The sequence below is a fragment of the Dama dama genome, chromosome 11, assembly GCF_033118175.1.
Source record: "Dama dama isolate Ldn47 chromosome 11, ASM3311817v1, whole genome shotgun sequence".
Classification (NCBI taxonomy): Eukaryota; Metazoa; Chordata; class Mammalia; order Artiodactyla; family Cervidae; genus Dama; species Dama dama.
In genome coordinates this window covers 18,494,950-18,517,061 of record NC_083691.1, presented here as the reverse complement: position 1 = coordinate 18,517,061, position 22,112 = coordinate 18,494,950, and the positions used below count along the sequence as shown (strand labels likewise).

Here is a 22,112-nt window from a genome sequence, read left to right as displayed (position 1 = left end):
GCACCTGGGAGTCTGCAGGAGTGGGTGGCCGCAGCCAGGAGGCTCTGCCCTGCCCTCTCGGGGCCCTGGGACATGACCATAGTCTGTGCTGTGAAGCTGGCCATTGACTTGGACTGTGTGCTCTTCCTCTGCAGCGACAGGAACAGTCCTTGCTGTAAAAACTGTCAGTTCGAGACGGCCCAGAAGAAGTGCCAAGAGGCTATTAACGCTACTTGCAAAGGCGTGTCTTATTGTACAGGTATGTCCTCGTGGTGGTTCTCCTAGAATAATTTGTTCAGCCGGGTATGCCTGTGTTTGAAAGCAGAGTTAATGTTTCATTCAGATGAACTTTTACCTCACAGACAGAGCTGAGTTGATCGCAGCACGCTTCGCATTGGTCACTGCAAGACCTGCGATCATTCACTTCCATTCTCCTTTCCCTCATAGGCATCAGCTTTAATGTCTTTGATATTTGCCTGGATAGGTGTATGTCCTTGAGATAATGTGTTATTTTTTGTTGCTGTTGTTGTTGAGTTGCTAAGTTGTTTGTCCAACTCTTTGTGACCCCATGGACTACAGCCCTCCACGCTCCTCTGTCCAGGGGATCTTCCCGACCCAGGGACTGAACCCGTGTCTCTGCGTCTCCTGCATTGGCAGGCAAAGGCTTTACCACTGAGCCACCTGGGAAGCCGGTTATTTTCTGTGTGTGTGTGTATATATATATATATATGTGTATTTTTTAATATTTATTTATTTGGCTGCACTGGGTCTTCGTTGCAGCATGTGGGCTCTAGTTTCCTGACCAGGGATCAAAATCGTGGCCCCCTGCAGTTGAGCACAGAGTCTTAGCTACTGGACTACCAGGGAACTCTACACATGTGTGTTTTTAATGTGCCAAAATGATACTTTACATTAGATCTTTTTTGAAAACTCAGTGCCATGTTTTTACGATTGTGTTTTCTATTGGTTTGTATTTCTGTGTATGTCTAGTTCATTGTTTTGGGCCCTTGCTGGGTTTCCAGTGATTTACTGTGTTTGCTTATCTGTTCACCAAGCAATAGCTGCTAGGGTTTCTCTCCTAATACTGCCCATAGGACTACACTGGGCACCCTCACATGTCTCCTGTGGGAGCCGTGAGGGCTTCCTGGGTGCACAGGGAAGCATGGAATTGCTTCGTCGTGGAGGGCAGCGCTCCAGTGGTCTCCGGAACAGCAGAGTGGGTTAGTCAGGGCCATCGTGGGGTGTCCAGGTTCTGATGTCCTTGTCAGCACACTGTATTATGTAGCTCTCTTTTGCCAGTCTGAGTGTAAAGTGATTTCTTCTCCTTATTTACATTTTTCATGAACATCTATCTCTATATTAGCTATTTAGATTTCTTCTGTGCATAATTAGTTCATTTATTTGGTCCATTTATAAAAATTGGGTTTAAAAAAAAAAGTTGGGTTTAATATTTGCTGTTATTGATTTGGAGTTCTTTTATGATAATCCATCTGGTTTAAATACTGCATATGCCTTCCTCCTATCTGTTGTCCTTTTGGAACAGAAATCTTTCTCTTGAATCAAATCTGTCATTTTGTTTGTATGTGTATGTGTGTGTGTGTGTATTTTTTTGAGTTGTGGATCATTACAAAGATATTTTCCACAGTTGGTTCTGTTAGCTTCATAATTTTATCTTTTACCTTTAGGACTTTAATCTATCTGGAGCTAGTTTTAAGATTATCTGTATTGATTGTCAATATTCCCTGTAGTTCTGTCAGTTATTCCTTTCAAAAAATCTCCAAGCTGTATTATCAGGTACATGTTCTCCACATTTTGGTCTTGCTATTCCTTCATCACTATGTAATGCTCCTTTCTGACCCTTGTGATTTAATTTTTTTTTTTTTTTTTTTAAATTTTTGAAACTTTTATTGGAGTACAGTTGATTTACAGTGTTATGTTAGTTCCAGGCACACAGCAGAGTGAATCAGTTATGCATATACTCTTTTAAATTGTTTAATATTCGGTTTGCTGCCTGTGTGGTCATGGTGTCCTTCTTATTTGTCTGGTGTATCTATCCCGTCTTATATTTTTTAATTTATATATCCTTTGGTTGCTTGGCTTGATTTTTATAACCACTTTATTGAGAGATAATAAGCATTTCATACCACCTGTCCACTGGAAGTGTAAGTTCAGTGGTTTCTAGTATATTCATGTTTGTGCATCCACGTACCAGTCAGTTTTCATTGCTTCAGAAAGAAACCTATACCCTATAGCTATCATTTTGAATCTCCTCATCCTCCCAGCTTCAGACAACCACTTTACTTTCTATGTTGATGGATTTGCCTAATCTGGATGTTTCATATAAATGGAATCATACAATGTGTGTGCTGCTTTCAGAATGTTTTCAGGATTTATCCATGTTGTAGCATGAATCATTCCTTCATTTATTTTTATTGCTAAATAATATTCCATTGTATGGATATATCACATTTTCTTATTCATTCATCAGTTGATGGATTTTGGATTGTTGCTGCTCTTTGGCTGCTGTGAGTAAAGCTACTATGCAGATTTGTGTGCAAGTTTTTGTGTAGGCTTAGGCTATTTCTCACGTGTCTGTGTATGTGTGTATCCAGTTGTAGAATTGCTGGGTCCTGTGGTACATCTGTTTAATCCTTTGAAGAATTGCCAGGCTGTTTTCCAAAGTGACTGCACCATTTTACATTCCCACCAGCATGTGTGAAGGTTCCAATTTCTACAAATCCTCACCAATGCTTGTTATTATTTGTCTTATTTTTTTGGCTGCTCTGCACAGCATGCAAGATCTTAGTTCCCCGACCAGGGATCAAACCCATGCCCCCTGCGGTAGAAGTTCAGTCCTGACCATTGGACTGCCAGGGAATTCCGTCTTTCTGATCACAGCCATTCTACTATGTCATTTGTGTTATTCGGTAGTTAAGTCTGAATTCTTTTGATTGGTTCCATTCCTCACTTGGGGGCTTCCCTGGTGGCTCAGCTGGTAAAGAATCTTCCTGCAATGTGGGAGACCTGGGTTTGATCCCTGGGTTGGGAAGATCCCCTGGAGAAGGGAAAGGCTACCCACTCCAGTATTCTGGCCTGGAGAATTCCATGGGGTCGTAAAGAGTCGGACACAACTGAGCAACTTTCACTTTCATTCCTCACTTGAAAGGCCAGGCCTGTGGTGTCTTTGTACAGTCCTTTCTCTCTTCTCTTTTAGCGTTGACTTTTAACTGCTTGTGCTTCTCATTTTCCAGAATGAGTCACTCATTTCACACATTCTCCTGAATTTAACATTTTTGGGTGGCTTTTCTTTGTCTTTAAGAATCATTGATTCTTTCAACAAATGTCTCTGGTTTACCTACAGTGTGACAAGATTGGACATACATTGATTCATTAATAGACTTGGTTTTTGCTCTCATAGAGCTTACCAGTCTGGTGGTCAGAAACAGAAAAGAACCACAGATGATCAAATAGATGAACACTGTAAGATGTGCTGTGAAGAGGAGAAGTGGCGTGTAGTAATGGGGCCTGATGGGGTGAGGGGCCTCCAGCGGAGGTGGGGGCCTCGGGTTGTCTGGGGGAGGAGATACTTGAGAGAAAATGTAAAGGGCCAGGACACCTGAAAGAGGGAGACAGGAACTCTCTGGGGGACTGAGCAGCGTGCGTTAAGGTTCTGAGGTGAGACGAATGGAAGAAGGTGAAGAAGGGTGGCCGTGGTCGTGTGGGCTGGGGAGGGCTGTGGGCAGGAGGCTCTCTGGGGGAGTGTGCGGTCAAGTCAGGGCTCACAGGTGTCTTTTACTAGTGGCAGTAGTAGGGATCTGTTTTATATACACATTCTTTTATACGCACGTTTTGTTTCACTACGAAGAGGATGCCTGGAACGTGTAGATCCTGATGGAGGCAAGGCCGCGGGGCTGAGTGGACACTGGGCAGCGTAGTGCTTGGCACAGTGCTCCCCAGCTCCCAATGGAGCAGGTCCGGGTGACTCACGGGTGACCGTGTGCCCCGCACTGCAGGTAACAGCAGCGAGTGCCCGCCTCCCGGAAATGCCGCCGATGACACCGTGTGCCTGGATCTCGGCAAGTGTAAGGACGGCAAGTGTGTGCCCTTCTGTGAGCGCGAGCAGAGGCTGGAGTCCTGTGCATGTAATGGTGAGCGCGTGTCTGTAGCAGGAGGGGTGGAGGTGGCCCTTGCCTGCCAGCCCGACCCCGCCCTTGGGGGCCCGGCAGGGTCAGGGCAGCAGCGGAGCTCATGTACATGAGGCTCTGCTCCGTTTCAGAAACCGACAACTCGTGCAAGGTGTGCTGCAGGGACCCCTCGGGCCGCTGCCTGCCGTATGTCGACGCCGAACAGAAGAACTTATTTTTGAGGAAGGGCAAGCCCTGTACAGTAGGCTTCTGTGACATGAATGTGAGTATTTATTTATGTACAGTATTTATTCATGTGAAGCTTTTGTCTTGTAAATGCTTAGCTTTGAAAATGGAAGGAAATCAGAACACAGACGGTGCCACGTCTGACCACTGTCCTCGTGTGAGAGTCAGGTAGGTTCCATGGTTGTCTCTGGAGACCACACAGGCCCTGGGGGCTTCATGCTAAAGCTGGTTGCTTTTATGCAGTGAGTCCCACTTACATACTCTTGCCTGGAAAATCCCATGGACAGAGGAGCCTGGTAGGCTACAGTCCATGGGGTTGCAAAGAGTTGGACACGACTTCACTTCCCACTTGGTTTTCTCTGCTAATTGTAAAACTTATGCTGCAGAACTGTGGGCTCTGACCTTGAAATGGGTACAGAGTAGGTAGGAACGACCTGCCGGCAGCCCGACCCACCTTCGTCAGATCCTTGTGCTCCTTATAGAAACACGGCTATCCTGGCACGCTCACAGAAGAGGGTTGCTAGGGGCTTGGGAGGCTTCTGCAGGCTTCTGGGTGTGTGTTTGTGTGTGTGTGATCAGTGCAGCTTTACTTGATTTGACCCATCTTTAACAGACTGGTTTTCTGGAGTCTGTCTTCTGGTGACTCTAAATTCACTTATAAAAACGGACTTTAGGTCCTCATCTCAATGTGTCACAGGTGGATCCCTTTTCACGTTATGTGTTTCAACATGAAGGAAGCCCACGTTCCTTCTAAACCCATGGCCCTTGAGGTAACACCTGACGTTTTCTGTTCTCAGGGCAAATGCGAGAAGCGAGTGCAGGATGTCATCGAGCGTTTCTGGGAGTTCATTGACAAGCTGAGCATCAATACGTTCGGTATGTGGTTTCCCCGGGTGGGAGGCTGCTTAGAACTGAGCTGACTTCCCTGACAACGTAAGAAAGTGTGGTTTCAGACTGATATGCCCGAATCCTGCAGTGGGCTTCCCTGGTGACCCAGTGGGTAAAGAATCCTCCTGCAATGCAGGAGACCCAGGTTCAATCCCTGGGTTGGGAAGATCCCCTGGAGAAGGAAATGGCAACCCACTCCAGTGTTCTTGCCTGGAGTACCCCCATGGACAGGGCAGCCTGGCGGGCTCTAGTCCACGGGGTCACAGAGTCAGACACGACTGAGCAACTAACAGTCCTGCAATAGAGGAGGGAAACAGTCACCACTTACGTTCTGAAATGACTTGGTTGGCTTAAAAAAAAAAAAAATGGGACTTACAGGTCTGTACCCCTATAGCATGGATGCACAGATTTTCAGACAAGGGAAGAGAAATTACAGACTGCTTTACTGGAAATGAACTCTTGACAGCATAAATGTGCAGTGCATCAGATTGTAGACTGCAAGCTGTAGATTGCCAGAATCCTGCTTGATGTGAGAATCATTTATTTAGAAGTGGGTCTCAGATTTTCCACAAGTGAGGATGCACACTATGTCCTCTAGGATGCATAATTGAGTTTAGTCCCAGAAATAACCATGGGGCCCAGACAGCAGCAGCACTGTCTTGGCGAGCATTGTTCCTAGTACGAGCCTCCTCTAGCAGGATCCCCCCGGGCCATCCCTCTGGGGACCGGTGGGCCGCCCATGATGTGACGTGTCCTCCACAAGTGCGTTGGGCTGTTCTGGGGAGAGCGCCCGTGTGTGGGGAGGTGCTCAGGTCTCGTGTGGGTGGCATGGGTCCGGCCTCTCAGTGCCGGCTCCATCGCAGTACCCCGCTGGCAGTCTGTGCCCCCAACACCTGATGATACTCTAAGAATGCTGTTTTTTGACTCCTGAGTCCTTGCTCAGGACATTCACTGTTTGGAACTGTTCACAGGGAAGTTTCTGGCAGACAACATCGTCGGTTCCGTCCTGGTTTTCTCCTTGATATTCTGGATTCCTTTCAGCATTCTGGTCCATTGTGTGGTAAGTCACCAGTTTTTAAGTAATTGAAATATTTTGTTAAACTTGAGCACCTCTAGCCATAGAGCTGTTTTGAAAAGATAAAATTTAGTCTTAGAAAACTCTGACCTGTTTCTAATGACATTGTCGGTGTTACCCCTAGGAAAGCATATCTTGTTAAAAGACTAAATTTTTAAAAATGGTATTTTTTGTGTGTGGCCGTTTTGTTCTTGTGTGTAATTTCTGAGGGATTTTATACTTTCTAAGCACCAGAGACTCTGTAGCTGGACTTGTCTAGCACTTTTGAGTGAAGCTGCGGCACGAGCATTTTCAGGCTATTGTCACAGCGCAGATGGCAACCAGCAGCCGTCCAGAGACACTGCCCCATCTCGTCCAGGGTCCCGGCAGCACCGTTTGGGGTGTTCGGATCCTTCCCTGTGAGGACATGGAGCAGTCGTTTGATTGTTCAAGACAAGTAACAGCTAACAAGCTTGGTTGCACTTTGAGAAGCTCCAGTACTTCATAAGTTTTCTTAAAAATCAATTCTCCTTGCTTCTGTGGGAAAGTGAGGATCTGCCTGCTGTGCAGAGACGAGGAACTCAGACCCAGGCTTCCAGGCTTTTGCTCTGAAACCCCTGAGCAGGGTCCCTCCTGTGAGCACTTGGGAAGTTCCAATGCAGGGAATTCCAGTCTTCCTGGCCCTGGCCACCTTCCCTCACGGCGCTGTCTCGTGAGGTTCCTTCCTCAGGTTGATGAGCCTGGTGGGCCTGAGGCAACCTCTGCTCAAGCCCAGCTCTGTTAAGAGTTGAAGCTCTGACACATGGCAACAGTACCACCCACTACGGAGGCCCGGCCTTTGATTTCTGAGCAGAGCTGCCGACAGGAGGGCGCGCAGTGGCTGGTCTCCAAGCACAGAAGATGGTCAGGGCAGTCAGGCCTGGGCTCGGCCTCCCGCCTCGCCCGTGGTCACCCGTCACTAGTCAGCCCCAGACAGGGAGCAGGGCAGAGGCGGGGACCGTGTGTCCAGCCTTCCACAGTATGACTTGAGGCCTAGTCCCTCTCAGAGTTTGGGCCACAGAAGCTCAGGACACACTGAGAAGAGTACTGAGGCTGGGGGGTGTGGGGCACTTTGAGGTCAGTGCCAAGTGAGGCCGTGGGCCCTGCCCCTCCACCTCCCAGGGCTGCCCTCAGGGTCAGCCTCGTCTCTGAATGCGGAGCATGCACGGAGGTGTCCTGGTTGTTCCTGCCGAGGGCATGAGGCGAGTCTCAGAAAAACAGCAAACCTTGCCTATTTCTGCAATTAACACCAAAAAGCATACTTCCTTCAAGTGTAAGAGGAAACACTTGTGGCAGAACCCCTCAAGCTTGAGTAGAACTCACATTCTCACCTGCTGGACCTGCTCACTCTTCCTTCGACTCAAGCTCTAAGCTAGCTCTTCACTAGCTGTTAGGAGGGGCTTAGGAGGACCGAGCCTGTACTGAGCAGGTTGTAGGAATGACTCCACTCTTCTTGTCTTTCTAGGATAAGAAACTGGATAAGCAGTTTGAGTCTCTGTCTCTGTTCCACCCCAGTGTAAGTATCTCACACAAAAGGAAGTCATTTTCAATTGTGTTTGGAGGCCTGCTAAGCAGAGACCTTCACTGGCCTCCCCAGCTGCGCCTTCTTTGGCTGGAGGGCCGTTCTCTGGCAGGCAGGATTTGAACGTGCATTCTCTTGATGGTGACCTTTTAGTCAGTCTCTTGGATGGAGACTGATACTACAGAGGAGCGCCGCTTTGCCCTCCCTGCAGCCCTGAGTGGTTGGCTGTTCAGCGCTGACTTACTTTCACGTTTGGAGAGCTTTTCCTGTCTTGGGATCTTAACTTGACAAGGGTTCTTCTGACTCTCTTGGGTCTTCACACACGGGTTGTCAGGACACTTGGCAGCTGTTTAATTGCTTTCCTCAGAAGGTGGGCGGGGATGAGGGTGCTGACAGGTGCGGCCGTCTGGTGGGGCTCACCCCCTGCCCCGTGTCTCTCCAGAACGTCGAGATGCTGAGCAGCATGGACTCAGCATCGGTGCGCATCATCAAGCCCTTTCCTGCGCCCCAGACCCCTGGTCGCCTGCAGCCCACCCCAGTGATGCCCCCCGTGCCCTCCGCACCCCTGGCCCCAAAGCTGGACCACCAGCGGATGGACACCATCCAGGAGGACCCCAGCACAGACTCGCATGCCGACGAGGATGGCTTTGAGAAGGATCCCTTCCCAAATAGCAGTGCAGCCGCCAAGTCGTTTGAGGACCTTACAGATCATCCGGTCACCAGAAGTGAAAAGGCCTCATCATTCAAGCTGCAGCGTCAGAACCGCGTGGACAGCAAGGAGACCGAGTGCTAGTTCCCAGCCGCATACTGGGCTCTCTGACTTCGTGGACAGAATATTTTTTATGAATTTGACCTCAAATCACTGCATATTTTTTGTGAGGATTTGAGAGAAATAAGGAAGTGACTTCACAGCAGATGCTGGTCATGTGTTTGGACTTCCTTTGCATACGTAATACTGGTGTGGTCAGGCCCTTTTCCTTTGAAGAGGTAAGGTGAATCTGGCTTACTTTGAGGCTTTCAGGTTTTAGTTTTTTTGATCTTTATCTTTCAACCTGTGGTGCAGAAGCAGAAACTATGGCTGGACTAGGTTATGAATATTTACGTTTTTGTAAATTAACTTTTTACATTGAGAACAGCACTGATTAGGGAGATGATCAGTTTCTTTTTTAAATACACTGTAATGACCTGGCGAACATAGGCATTTAGTGGTTTGTGTGTGAGGGTAACAGGACACAGATTTCCCTTTTACCTTCAAGACAAAGGGAGATAAAACCAAGTTATACATTATCTCCAAAATGTGGGTTCTGTTTCTAGGTAGTTCTAGGTAATACCTAGAACTTGTAACAGAAGAAGGGAATTAAGTTAGTTAGGTTAATATTTCTTAATTCTAAATTGTTAGAATTTCTAATTTCTAGAATTAAAACAATCTAGCTTATAGTGAAGGTTACAAATTATAGCCAAATGAATCTACAAAATCCTCCCAACTGTTTTTGGACCCTAGTTAGCTTGGGCAGTTTTTTTTGTATCTTCATGTATCAGCACTGTTATCATGCTCTTAAAACATTTGCCATTCAGAAACCTGAACTACTTCAGAGTAAGAGTATGGTTGCCTCTGCTCAAACACTAGTGGCCAAGAGGGTATGTGAGATGGTTCTTGCCAAAGGAACGGGGTGTGATGTGCTGGCCTGGGGCTTTCTTCCCACACAACTGACTTCTAAAAACCCTTGGTATTCACCTGTGTTTGTTCTTGATCTAGTGCTTCAGTAACGTCTGCGTTCACTATGTGAAGGATAAAAACCATCAGGTTGAATTCTGATCTGCTTTAAAAGCTTTTTTCCCCTGCTAAGTACTGAAATGTGCTCACCAGCCAACACATTTTAACTGAGATAACTTGTAAGCTTTGAGGGCAATCATCCAAACCTGTGACAAATCATATCCTTTTTCCTAAGGACGTTTGTTACGCAGATACCTGTTACACTAATACTTGAACCTGTACCTTATGGTATTTGCTCTCTTTAACTAGTCATGATATTCTTACATTGTAGTTACACTTCTGCAATCAGATAGAAGGTGAGTGGGGTGTGTGGGTGTATGTATGAGTGAATGCAAGAAAACCATTTTTTATAAAATTGTGACTTTTTAAGAAACAAAACTGTCTATCTTTTTTTCCACTTATTAACAAGTTGCTCTGGGCATATTTTGTAGCTGTGGCACAGATGACACCTGCATCAATCAATAAATATTTATTATCAAAACATGATATACCTAGGTACAAAGCTGTCCTAAGAAAATTCTAATGATTTTATTCATCTTGGTGGCAGATAGTACTTTTTGTTCCAAAGTCAGGAGCAAAAGACTTGAAACGTTTAAAAAAAAAAATCGTTTGGCCACTTATCTTGGGGTCTTTGTGCACCAGCGACTTCATGTTCTGTAGATAGACAGTGGGACCTGGTTCTCAGTGACTAGTGGTCCCCATCTCCCAGGAGACTGAGTTCCGGTCTTGCTTCTGCTACGTCTCGCCAGTAGGGGAGCAGAAAAGGCAGGGAGGAGACTTTCTTCTCTATCAAAGGCCAGAGATGGGAGAATACAAACTCATTTCCTTTTGCTGATAAATGTAGTCCGTCTGACAAATAGGAAGAAAAGTCCTGTGAGGGGGAGAGAACTCAATTAAAGGCGTGTGCTGGTCTGCTGGCGGGCCCCCAGCCTGACTGGCAGCCCTCTGGAGCTGCCCTAGCTCGTCCCAGGTCCCCCGTCCTCTGCGGAGGCCCCGACCATCTACGTAGGACACACGGAGCGCCCCAAGCTCACAGCATCAGAGAGCACCTGAGCTGACGCGTCCTTCCGGCTCAGCAGATGGGAGAAGAGATCAGTGAGTGAACACAGCACTCGGCTGGGATCAACAAAGTGAAACTCGTGAAAAACAGCTGGACACACTGGGCCCTGAGCTGTCTTGACTCTTCAGTCTGGATATTATATTGACAGGTGCACGATCTGTACCATCCAGCCAAGAGTCCAGACCCCCCATGGCCCCCCATCTCAGGAACACTGACCATGGGAGCCCTTTCCCCTCTGGGGAGGGGTCTTCCCCCTCTGCTTGAGCCCCGCCCCGCCTGGCAGAATCGGGAGCTGGCTCAGGACTTGCAGGCTACACCGCTCCTGGGCCTTAGTTTCCTCTGCTCTGATGAAGTCCGAGCAGGTAACCGCCAAGGAAGACCTTCCCAGCTCTAGACCCCTGGAAAGTTCTTTTGGACGTGATGCACTGAGAGCCACTGGCCCCTTTTCTCTAGCAGCAGTACTTTCTCACGCCATCTGACCATTTACTGCTCATTCGTCTCACTGTGTGCCAACTCCTGTCAGAGGGGTTCCCAGAGCAAGATGCCAGCTGCTGAATGCAGGGAGAGAACATGGCCAAGCCAGGGCCGCTGCGACTACACTCTCTCCCGGAGCCTCTCCAGGTCCTCCCCCGCATCCAATCCAACCCAGCGGGGGAGAGGACCACCCATCCGACCCTCTGCACTGGGTCCCCGCCAGGACTGTGCACTCCACTCTACCTGACCGTCCTTCTGCATGAGGGTCCACAGGTCAAGTGCCTCAGCCCCGCAGTCCTGGGCTACTTGTAAACAGGCCCTGGCATATTCACCAACAACCGAGTTCAGGCGATTTAATTTGCAGCCTATTGAGAAAAGAGAATCCAGGTGCAACCAACATACCCAGGAGCTGGCCCCTCTGTGCAAGTCCTATGACCTGGAGGGCTTCTCAGCGCAGGGTAATGGGTATACCTGCTGACGGACCCGAGCTGGCCCACCATGGGGCTCACAGGGGGCACAGGACGGGCCTCGCAGATCACGTGTGTCCTGCTCCCCAGCACGGAACCAAGGCCAATGGAGCCATGAAGGGCGTTTAGGGGACACCAGACAGACAGGCGGGGAGACCTGAGCTGCCTGGCTAGAGCCCTGGTTGGAGGTGGATGGAGTCAGTCTGGGGGCCAGCACGGGGTGTGTGGGGAAGACTGCGGGGCCCACATGCCTGAACTGGCATATGGAATGAGAGGCCACTGCTGGACGGGGGAAGAGCCACCCATCGACTTTGAACCAGAGGAGGTGAGAGCCGGATGAGACCACAGCGCTCACTCAGTTTCTCTGCAAAGGGCTGGCCCCTACATGCTTTCTGTCAACAGGAAACATGATGGGAGCTCTTCTGTGACCTCTGTTGACTGAAAGCAGGAGTTACAGACCCCAGAGGACGCAGCCCTGTGTCCGGGAGCCCACTCTCACCTTGCTGGAGGCACTCCTGCGCCCATGCGGCCTCACAGAGCGGGGGTGGTGTGATGAGGATGAGCCTGCCCTCGGGCACGTCCACGGACTGCAGGTACCGCACCATGCTCCTCAGGTTCGCCGCGAACTCCTCCAGGGGCACGTGCTGCTTGGGGTTCTCGTCTGTTCGGGAGGGAGGCGGACACTTCAGCCCCAAAGCAGGGTTGTTTTAAGGGGTGACAGGTCAGGCTGATGCATGTTCACAGGTGGGCCCCGATCGTCACCAGGGAACTGTATGGCACCGAGGGTGGGGAAGGGGGAAGAGTTCCAGCGCGGGGTTCTTCATAAAACGGACTTCAGCGGCCCTGGCTTGGAGCCTTGTAAGTGCGCTTGCTTCTCCTGCTTTCTGTTCTGTGGTCATGAACCCAATAGGCTGGATTTGTAAATGAGACCCGAGCTGTGGAGGGAACCTGCCCAGGTTCTAGCCTGGCTTTGCCACTGGTTGGCCTTGTGCCCTTGGACAAATGACCCACCTTCCTGCCCTCCATTTCCTCCTGGTAAAATGGGGTGACAGCAGGGTGGAGCTCACGGGGTTGCTGTGAGGTTACATCAGCAAGGGTCAGGACTCACAGCACGGGGCCTGCCGGGAGGGAGCTCAGTGACAGCGAAGCCACAGCTGTCACCACTGCGAGGGTTCCTTCCAGACAGGCTCACAGGCTCGCTGCAGGCTTTCTGCAAACCCCCCAGAGTGTAATTCAGGGGGAAAGTGAAAGCACTCATGATCCTACCCCCTAGAAAACCAGTGTGGGCACTTGGTCATATTTCTTTTCAGTCCTTTCCAAGCCAATATGTATACTTCAAAAAAAAAAAAAAAAAAAGACAAGACAGATCACACTAAAGATAAATGACCATACTGTGTTTTTGTTTTGTTTTTCATACTGTTTTTTGTTAAACATACATTATGAGCATGTGTGTCCACAAGGAGTCCTCAGGAACCTGGTGCTGGCTTGTAGGGTGACCACAGTGAATGCTTCTACTTCCTCACTGTGCAGCACGCCAACGTTTTGTTGTAAATAACAGAGCAGAGACGTCTCTGCACATGGACCTGGCTGGCCAGGTTTCTAGATGAGGGGGGTCTGGATGGGAGCTTTCCAGAAAGATTTCAAGTCCTCCCTGTCCCCACCCCTCCTCCGGTCCTGCAAGAGCACCTGTTTTCCATGCTTGGCAGCTGTAGTAATGCTGCTTAAACCCACTGATGTGAGTCAAAATGCCAATATTCCTTGACTCAGTTTTCATTTTGTGCATGACGGAAGGCATTACATTTTCAAACATGTACTGCCTATTACATTTCTCCTGCTGTGATCCATCTGTTCCTGCCTCTGCCCATTTTTATATATTGGAGTGAATATTTTTCTGATCGATTTCTACATTAAAAACATTAACCTTTTGTCGTCATGCTTTTGCAAATATTTTCCTTAATTTTCCTTTCCTCATTTTCTTTTTTGTGACATAGGCTATTTTAAGTTTATTTCATAAATCTATATTTTTTTCCTTGGCAATTTCCTCCACTGTTTTCATACTTGTTTTTCCTTGGCCTGAATTGAAAGAAATTCCTTCTTTGGGAAATTTCTGTCTCACGGAGAGCACTTCCAGTCTCTGCCAACACCTGTAGTTTATAACCTCACAGGCGCAAGAAGCCTTCATCACGGTTGGCAGCTGCCCCTCCCTGCTCTCAGCCCCACCTGAGGGCCCCACCTGCACTGTGGAGGGGGCGGGGCACCAGAGAAGCCTCTGCTCCTCTCAGGTACTCTGATCAGAGGGCCCTCCTTTCACAAGCAGGGAAGGAAAAGGGGCCTGCGCTGGCCAGCTGTGCCTCCAGTCATGGCAACAGTTCTTCCAAAAATACGGAGACACGCCTCCTGTTCGGACCTGCTTCCCGCGCTGCTGCCCAGAGTGGCCCTTCCTCCGTCAGTGAGTCGCACCTCGACGTGTTACAGCGGGCTCTCTCCTGCCAACTGCATCAGCTAAAGAGGGACCTCAGGAACTGAGCGCAGCCCAGATGGAGTCCAAAAGCATGAAACTCCAGAAACTGCAGGTCTGCCAAGGACTCAGGCCTCTGTGAAGTTGGGGGTAAAACTGACTGACATTAAAGACAGAAGAAATTACTGGAAGTAAACTCGGGGAACCCACTGTAAGTTTGGCAAAACTACCTCCTGGGAGATAATGAAAACAGTTGAAAAAAGTGCAGAAACTTAAGTTGGCTGTAACAGAAAACAGTGACAAACGGACTACGGAAACGCAAGTGGCTGTACCTTTGAGCGCACTGTCATTGGCACCAAAGAAAATTGTGACAGCCACTGGGCTGTCCAGCCCGCTCCCCTTCCTGACGAGTCTGGGGAGGATAATTTTGGCCCATCTGGTGTTGTAACCTGAAAATCCACGATTCAGGACGTCACATTTTCTGAAATGAAAAAAAATGGTGAATTGTGGGCAGAGAACTGTTTCCAGCCCCCTGCAGCCACGCTTTGGTGAGGGAAGGGGTGTGTCTGTGAGGAGGTGGGCAGTGCCCGGTGGCTGACGCTGCCCGGGCTTCACCGTGTGGGACTGGGGCAGGGCCTGACTGAGGCACGTCAGACTCCTTCCTGGTTCCGAGACCGAGGGAAGTCTGCCTAGGCCTCCGTGACAGAGGTTGTGAAGTACAGACAAAGGGGCTGTACGTACTTGCTGATGCCATGTCTGGTTGGTGGGGCGCTTTTAAAAGGAGCAGAAGGCAGAGACTGTCCATGTGTCCCCTGCTGTCTACAGCAGCCACCAGTGGGGGCATTTGTTCAGGTCATCAACGACACTGCCACCATCACTATCACCCCATGGTTTTGATTTAGTAGATTAGTTGTGTTTCAGTTTAAACCAGTTGATTCACAATACTATATGGAACGCTGAAAAAACCAACCATGGAAATGGAGCTAACACTGAGTAGCTATGACCTTTGGTAGGTTTGTAGATGTTTCAAGTGAAGTGAAGTCGCTTAGTCGTGTCCGATTCTTTGCGACCCCATGGACTTGTAGCACACCAGGCTCCCCCGTCCATGGGATTCTCCAGGCAAGAATACTGGAGTGGGTTGCCATTTCTTTCTCCAGGGGATCTTCCCAACCCAGGGATCGAACCCAGGTCTCCTGCATTTCAGGCAGACGCTTTAACCTCTGAGCCACCAGGGAAGCCCTAGATGTTTCCAGTTACTCATTAAAACAATTTTTTTCCCCAATGCATCTCAGAGTTCAGTTTGTGGTTTAGCAAACTGATGTGGTCAGTTTTGTTGTCTGGTTCAAATTCTTACATGTAAGCAACTAAGCAGAGAAGCTGGGGCACCAAAGGCCCAAGAGAGGAGGAGGGCCTCTGCTCTGACAGCTCAGCATCTGCGAGTCTTGGGAGCGATGACAACAGAAATTCAGGGACATTTATTTCTGAGTCTTGTGTCTTGGTGTGTAATGATTGCAAAAAACTGACTAGCCATTCTAAAGCCTCCACTGAGAATATTTGACAGGGGAGCACTCTAGAATTTTGGTAAGTCTGTAGTCTGTATCACATCCATCCAGTGGTGAAGTCCCTGCTGCACTTAAAAAACAAGAGGCAGAGCCGCCCCCGCCCGCGTGGTGTGGCAGTGACGCAGCGGCCAGTGGCTAGACCTCGCCGCCCCAACCAGCAAGGGTGCCTTGGCCACTCAGTTTCCCTTGGCTTGTCTCCCTACCACTGAGAGATGAACACTAATACTTCATTTGCTAGGTTACTTGACGACTAAAACATAGTGGCCAGATCTATCTATATAAGGATCTCAATAAATGCCAGCCATTATAGATTAAAAAAAAAAAAAAAGTCATAATAAGGCTGGGAACCAGGAAAAAACTGCTAGTGAGGCCCAGGGTTGAAACTGTTACACTTCCTGTCTAAAAGGGGAATATCCAAGGTCTGGATTGACTAACACACTATATAGTGCCCATGTTATTCAAATAGCTAAAGAAACTGGAAAATTAAGCAAGGTTTTCACACAAATTCTTGGCTAACAACAGGAATTTAAGTTCAGAGGCTAAAAGAATTATTCAAAATATTAACATATCAATAAATTTCAAAAGCATTTAAGTAGATTTAAGAATTGTTAAAATGCTTTTGTACTGAATATACAAAGATCTTACTTAAAGCTAAAACTTCAGGATGTCCCTATGGGACTCCATTTCTTATTTTAAGTGTATTGCTCTCCATGCAGGCAGGGGGCGCAGTGTAAAGAACCAGCCTGCCACAGGAGACTCAGATTGGATCCCTGGGTCGGGAAGATCCTCTGGAGAAAGGAATAGCAACCCACTCCAGTATTCCTGCCTGGAGAAGCCCATGGACAGAGAAGCCTGGTGGGCTACAGTCCATGGGGCCGTAGAGTCCGGTGCAAGAGTGCACACGCACGCTCATCCAGGCAGTACAGAAGGGCAGTTACAGCAAGGTGATTCTTAGTAATGTGCAGAGTTGGAAGTTAGGTAAGTTAATTCAGTGTTTTAACTGAATCAAATCAGTTCCGGGCTTAGGTCTGCAAAAAACATTCATACCAAGTGTTCAAATGGCTAAAGACAGAACGTGTCCTTCCAAAGGGCAGTTGTCGGTGGGACGGAAAGGAGCATTACAGAAAGGGAGGGCAGGCCGGGACTGTGGACATCGGCGTGAAGCAGACGGCGCCTCTGACGCTGGGCACGCTGCTCCCCGCGTGGCCTCCTGGCTGCTCCAGGGACCTGCCTGTTGGGAGAAGGTGGGCTCAGGACGCCCACATGAGGAACCCCTGCTGCCAAGCTTCTAGTCTCTGTTCCACACGGTATTTTCGTTCACAACAGGCTTTCGTGGCCTTGGTTGAGGTCAGAGAGCCCAGGGAAGGCAGGCTCTGTGGGCAGAGCCAGGATCAGGGAGATCTCAGCCCACACAGGCCTCCCTGTGGGTCAGCCACAGCCGCTCAGTTCTGTCACAAGATGCTTTTAAAATGTGACATATCCATACATGGTCTACAACTTCATCTTTAAGAAATACACATAATTTTCTTTATTTATTGGCTGCGTGGCTTGTGGGATCTTTGCTCCCCGACCAGGGATTGAATCTGCGTCCTGGGCAGCAGGGAATTCCCTACAATTACTCTCAGTTTTGAAAATTAACTAGCTTCTAATTAAATGGTCTTTAACAATCACAAGTTTCCCTCATAGCTCAGCTGGTAAAGAAAAGTGAAAGTGAAGTCGCTCAGTCATGTCCAGTGCGACCCCAAGGACTGTAACCCACCAGGCTCCTCCATCCATGGGATTTTTCAAGCAAGAGTACTGGAGTGGGCTGCCACTTCCTTCTCCAGGGAATCTTCCTGACCCAGGGATCAAACCCTGGTCTCCAGCATTGTAGACAGACGCTTTATCATCTTAGCCACGAGGGAAGTCCGCCTGTAATGCAGGAGACCCTGGTTCGATTCCTGGGTCGGGAAGATCCCTGGTCAAAGTATAGGGTACCCACTCCAGTATTCTTGGGCTTCCCTTGTGGGTCAGCTGGTAAAGAATCCGCCTGCAATGCAGGAGACCTGGGTTTAATCCCTGGGTTGGGAAGATCCCCTGGAGAAGGGAAAGGCTACCCACTCCAGTATTCTGGCCTGGAGAATTCCAGGACTATACAGTCCACGGGGTCGCAAAGAGCTGGACACGACTGAGAGACTTTCAGTCACTCACTTAGCCATCACATCAGTAAACAAACAGTTCCGACCAGATTGTAGTACTAAAACGATTCAGAAAACATTTATTGGTCAGACATTTCTAGAGTTTCAGATGACTGGAATGACTATTCTTTTCAGTATCTTCTATTTGATCAGAAAAGGCTAACTGATCAATTAAACAAGTACTGAATTACTAAAAACAAAAGCTAGCATTTGCTGAGCACTTACAAGCCAGGTTCTTGACTGAGCAGCACCCAGTAGCTTACTCACCCTCCAACAGGAAGGCAGGGTCCCCATTGTCCCCAGAGGGGAGGAGCCTGGGCTCAAGGCCACGCCACCTGACACTTGCTATTGGGTGACCTCACCTACCTCTCTCCACCCTAGATTTCTCAGCACCAAATGGATGGGAGAATTCCCTAGCTGTACTATGCGGTAGTTGTAAAGATTCAATGAGATAATAAACATGAAGTATTTTAACCTCTCTGGCACCTGGTAAGCACTCAATAAAGTTAGCTATTAGAACCTCCTACCCTTCTTACATGAGAGAAAACAGGAATGAAACGACACTTTTGGGCTTTTAGATTAAGTCAATTTAAACAGAGAAAGCATTTGTAAGTAGAAAAAGCTGGAAGGTCACTTTTTTCATTTCTGGTTTAGGGGATGAAGAAGAAATGAAGACATTTTAAAACACAGTTCAAATTCAGAAATTACATTAAATATATTTTCTTGGTGTGTTAGTTATACTGCTGAAGAAAATTATCAAGTAGTAAAAGCTGGCAGACACCCAGCTTGTTGTTTCTTCCGAAGGGGAAAAAGCAAACTGATGATCAGCTTACCGAAACCCAACCACAAATCCTGGTGTCTCCTGTTTCTAATGTGGAAATGTTTCTAAATATTTCTTAACCTCTGAACTGGGACATGTTTTCCTTTTAATAATCCATTAGCATATGCTTAAATGAATTCTGGCAAATGGAATGTCAAAATCATCACTATTTCTCTCTCCCCACCCCCACTATTTCTGCTATATATATATATATTTTTTTTTTTTTTCTGTTATGTTTTATAAAGTGAATTTGGGAGGAAAAAAGTCTCTACCCAAAAAGGAATCCAACTGTAGTTTCAGGACATATTTTGTATTATTTCATTTGACTTCCTTGCTAATTATTTAGGTCGTATCTGCCGTTAAGTGAAAAAGAACTTGTTTAGATAGTGAATAGCCATATGTTTTAGATCCAAACCCCTGATACATTTTTTCACAACTTTGAGGGTTCGGTTTCATGCAGTGGCCAAGTTTTAACTGAACCTGAGTGCTATCCCCCCTCCCCCACCCCTTTACATACACCAACTGGGAAAGGCCGAAAAGAGGAAGAGAGGAGGGACTTACTGTTTGGCACTATCATTCCCTCTCTTCTCCACCAATAAGCACTCAAGCACCAATCTAGAAACTATTCTCACCTGACCAGCATGTCAGCCAGTGACGCTCCCCATCCACCCTGCTGGAAAGAAAACTGAAGAAAGAAAAGCCGGTTACTACTTATCCATGTCATCAGGACAATCTTTTCAGCAGCCCCTGTCCTGTTCTCTCTGCGCGTTCTCTGACTTCTTGGTCTGCACCATTCACTTTGCTCCGAGGTCATTTCAGGGATTACCATAGCTGCAAACTGCAGCAGCACTCTGCAAGTGAGGGGTCTTGCCTGGCAACAGGATTTGAGCCAGTCAGCTGCATTTTATTATTTATTTTTTGGCCACACCATAAGGCACGTAGGATCTTAAGTTTCCTGACCAGGGAGTGAACTCACACCCCCACTGTGGTGGAAGTACAGAGCCCTAACCTCTGGACCACCAGGGAAGTCCCCAGCTGCATCTTATTGAGACCTATACTAGAGTCACTGTTATTTAGAAAAGATAATTGAGAGGTACAAGAAATAAAATCAACTGTCTAGTTAGGAAATGAAACCCACACTACACTATCTCACCATAGTTGAATTAATAAGGAAATTAGAGAACTCAGAGTATTTTTGATATACATTCCCTTGTGGAATTTGGAAAGTCCTTAGAAGCCTAAAAATAAAACTGGTTTAAGAAGTCATATCTGAATGTGAGAAAAATAAGAAACAAAAGCCGCAAGAGGGTCATTTTTAAAATGAACTCCTTCCCTGAATTAAGAACATTTATTTTTCCTCTGATGAGAGCTGAAATAATATTGGGTAAAAACATGATCTGGCTCTTTGCTGCAGTGTATGCCTCTGGACACGGGAGCAACAAAATAAAAAGACACGGTAAGGGGCTAAAAATGGCTGCATCCACGCCAAGGTGGGGCCAGTTATGGACAAGATACAAAGAGAACAAAAACCCAACTGCCACTTCTGAAGAGCTGGGAACAAAAGCGGGTTGTTACGAGCAAAAGCATGGTATTGCCCAGTGCCCCCTGCACTCAACACACTTGGGGGTGGGGCAAACCACCTGAGCCACCCGCCTCGGGACCCCGAAACACACCTACCCTCACCCCATCTAAGGAACCAGTTTGCCCCACCTTCAGGAGCAAGCAAGGGAACATGTTACTTGCTTTCACTCCCTCCATGTGGCCCCAGGAGCTTCAACCAAGCCTTGCCTGAATTCCTTGACTGGTCTCTTGCCCACTGATTAGGGAAAGGCAAAGAACCCTGTAACACCTGGAAGCATCTCTTCCTGGATCAACCTGTTCCATCAGAGGAAGCACAGAGGTGAACTGGTTCCAGCGTTTCTGCATGGAGGTGACAGGAAGTACAAAACTGCAGAAAGTGCTTTAGCCCCACCCTGGGACCTGTGCAGGCTACCGGCCCAGGGAAGCTCTGGGCTACAGAGCACTGCTCCTGCTGTGAGGGAGTTTAAAAGTCCCTTTTCAGAATTTGCTGTATGGCTCAGGAAACTCAAACAGGGGCTCTTTATCAACCTAGAGGGGTGGGATGCGGAGGGAGATGGGAGTCAGGTTCAAAAGGGAGGTGACATATGTATACCTATGGCTGATTCATGTTGAGGTTTGACAGAAAACAGCAAAATTCTGTAAAGCAACGATCCTTCAATAAAAAATATATTAATTTTAAAAAAAGTGAGCCCAGGGGCGGCCCGGACGAGCCCCTAAACGCGCCCGCACACGGTCTCATCTGTCAAACGGGCTCCCCAAGACTCAACGAGACCGGGGTCTAGTACTGCGAGGCCGTGCCGCCCCCCGAGGCCGTCACTCCCAGGCCGAGAAATGAGCCGAGACACCGTATGTATGTGACATACATACATTGACATACCATACGTGACACCGTATGACACCGGCGCGGTGTCACGAAGGGGCCCACGCTGCCGGCCTCGGAGGCGCCCGGCCTGGGGGCGGCGGGCTGCGGGGGGAGGCGGCCCCGCAACCCCGGGACAGTCGGGGGAAATGGGAGCCAGGGATAGGCCAAGAATCCAGGCCCGCGGTTCTCGGCCGGGGCCGCAGGCCCAAGGGGCGCGGGAAGGCCGAGGGGGCCGAGCCGGGGTCCGCAGACTGGACGCGGGGCCGAGCGGCGGTCACCTGAGTGATGGAGTCTCCGAAAAGCAGAACCCGAGGCCAGAGGAGAGGACTCCCGCTCGCCACAGCCTCGCATAACGCCATGATGCCGACGGCCGGGAGGCGGGGCCACGCCGGATATCCGGGCGGGGCGAGCAGCGGGGGGCGGGGCGAGCAGCGGGGGGCGGGGCGAGCAGCGGGGGGCGGGGCGAGCAGCCGGGGGCGGGGCGAGCAGCCGGGGGCGGGGCGAGCAGCCGGGGGCGGGGCGGGGCCGGCGGGAGGACGAGGCGCCTGCGCAGTCCGAAGCCTTCGCCAGCAGGTATTTGCTGGTTGGCTCTTCTTCCTGGATGGTCCCTTAGGGGCTCCAGGAGCGGGTTCCTTTGGAGACCAAGTGAAAGTCTTTCAGTTGTGTCCGACTCTGCGACCTCAAGGACTATACAGTCCATGGGATTCTCCAGGCCAGAATATTGGCGTGGGTTCCCTTTCTCTTCTCCAGGTGATCTTCCTAAACCAGGGATCGAACCCAGGTCTCCCGCATTGCAGGCGGATGCTTCTTTGGAGGTCACTTTTAAGACATGCGCTAGCTGTCGCTTCTTGGAGAGCTCATTTTTGTCAGTTTACAAAAACTCAGCCTCCTGAAATTCATTAGCTTTTTATTCCATTATCCGAGCCGTTAGATGCGTGGGCGCGTGGTGACCCTGTCGTCCGGAAGCCCACTGACTCCCCGAGACAGATGAGGCGACGCTGCATCCGCCCGCCCTCTGGCTAGTA

The 22,112-nt window shown here is 48.8% G+C and overlaps 2 protein-coding genes and 1 non-coding gene across 5 annotated transcripts in view; 1 reads left to right on the top strand and 2 right to left on the bottom strand.

The window, feature by feature from the left end:
* Window positions 1-10,004, top strand: part of ADAM17 (ADAM metallopeptidase domain 17) — a 41,945-nt gene extending 31,941 nt beyond the window's left edge. For all 3 annotated transcript variants that reach the window (XM_061154793.1, XM_061154794.1, XM_061154795.1), the window contains 7 exons: window positions 135-238; window positions 3,993-4,127; window positions 4,256-4,386; window positions 5,147-5,225; window positions 6,209-6,297; window positions 7,796-7,846; window positions 8,295-10,004. In XM_061154793.1, the coding sequence (XP_061010776.1) occupies window positions 135-238; window positions 3,993-4,127; window positions 4,256-4,386; window positions 5,147-5,225; window positions 6,209-6,297; window positions 7,796-7,846; window positions 8,295-8,645 (940 nt within the window). In that variant the 3' untranslated portion in view covers window positions 8,646-10,004. The remainder of the gene's footprint in view (window positions 1-134; window positions 239-3,992; window positions 4,128-4,255; window positions 4,387-5,146; window positions 5,226-6,208; window positions 6,298-7,795; window positions 7,847-8,294) is intronic.
* A 76-nt stretch (window positions 10,005-10,080) lies between these two features.
* On the bottom strand, window positions 10,081-21,471 carry IAH1 (isoamyl acetate hydrolyzing esterase 1 (putative)). Its single transcript, XM_061154796.1, has 6 exons — window positions 21,366-21,471; window positions 19,277-19,329; window positions 14,418-14,566; window positions 12,127-12,288; window positions 11,404-11,525; window positions 10,081-10,497 (listed from the first exon to the last, which is right to left on the bottom strand). The coding sequence occupies exons 1-6, from the start codon at window positions 21,444-21,446 to the stop codon at window positions 10,315-10,317; spliced, it is 750 nt and encodes a 249-aa protein (XP_061010779.1). The 5' UTR covers window positions 21,447-21,471; the 3' UTR covers window positions 10,081-10,314.
* TRNAF-GAA (transfer RNA phenylalanine (anticodon GAA)) lies at window positions 15,249-15,320 on the bottom strand. Its single transcript has one exon. It is a non-coding gene; the product is annotated as a tRNA-Phe (tRNA).
* Window positions 21,472-22,112: the final 641 nt, after the last annotated feature.

Coding starts and splice junctions, on each gene's coding strand:
- IAH1 (XM_061154796.1), bottom strand. CDS start 21,446: ATGGCGTTATGCGAGGCTGTGGCGAGCGGGAGTCCTCTCCTCTGGCCT. Junction 12,289..14,417: donor CAATGACAGTGCGCTCAAAG/GTACAGCCACTT, acceptor CCTCCCGAACAG/ACGAGAACCCCAAGCAGCAC. Junction 11,526..12,126: donor GCAGGAGTGCCTCCAGCAAG/GTGAGAGTGGGC, acceptor TTTTCTCAATAG/GCTGCAAATTAAATCGCCTG.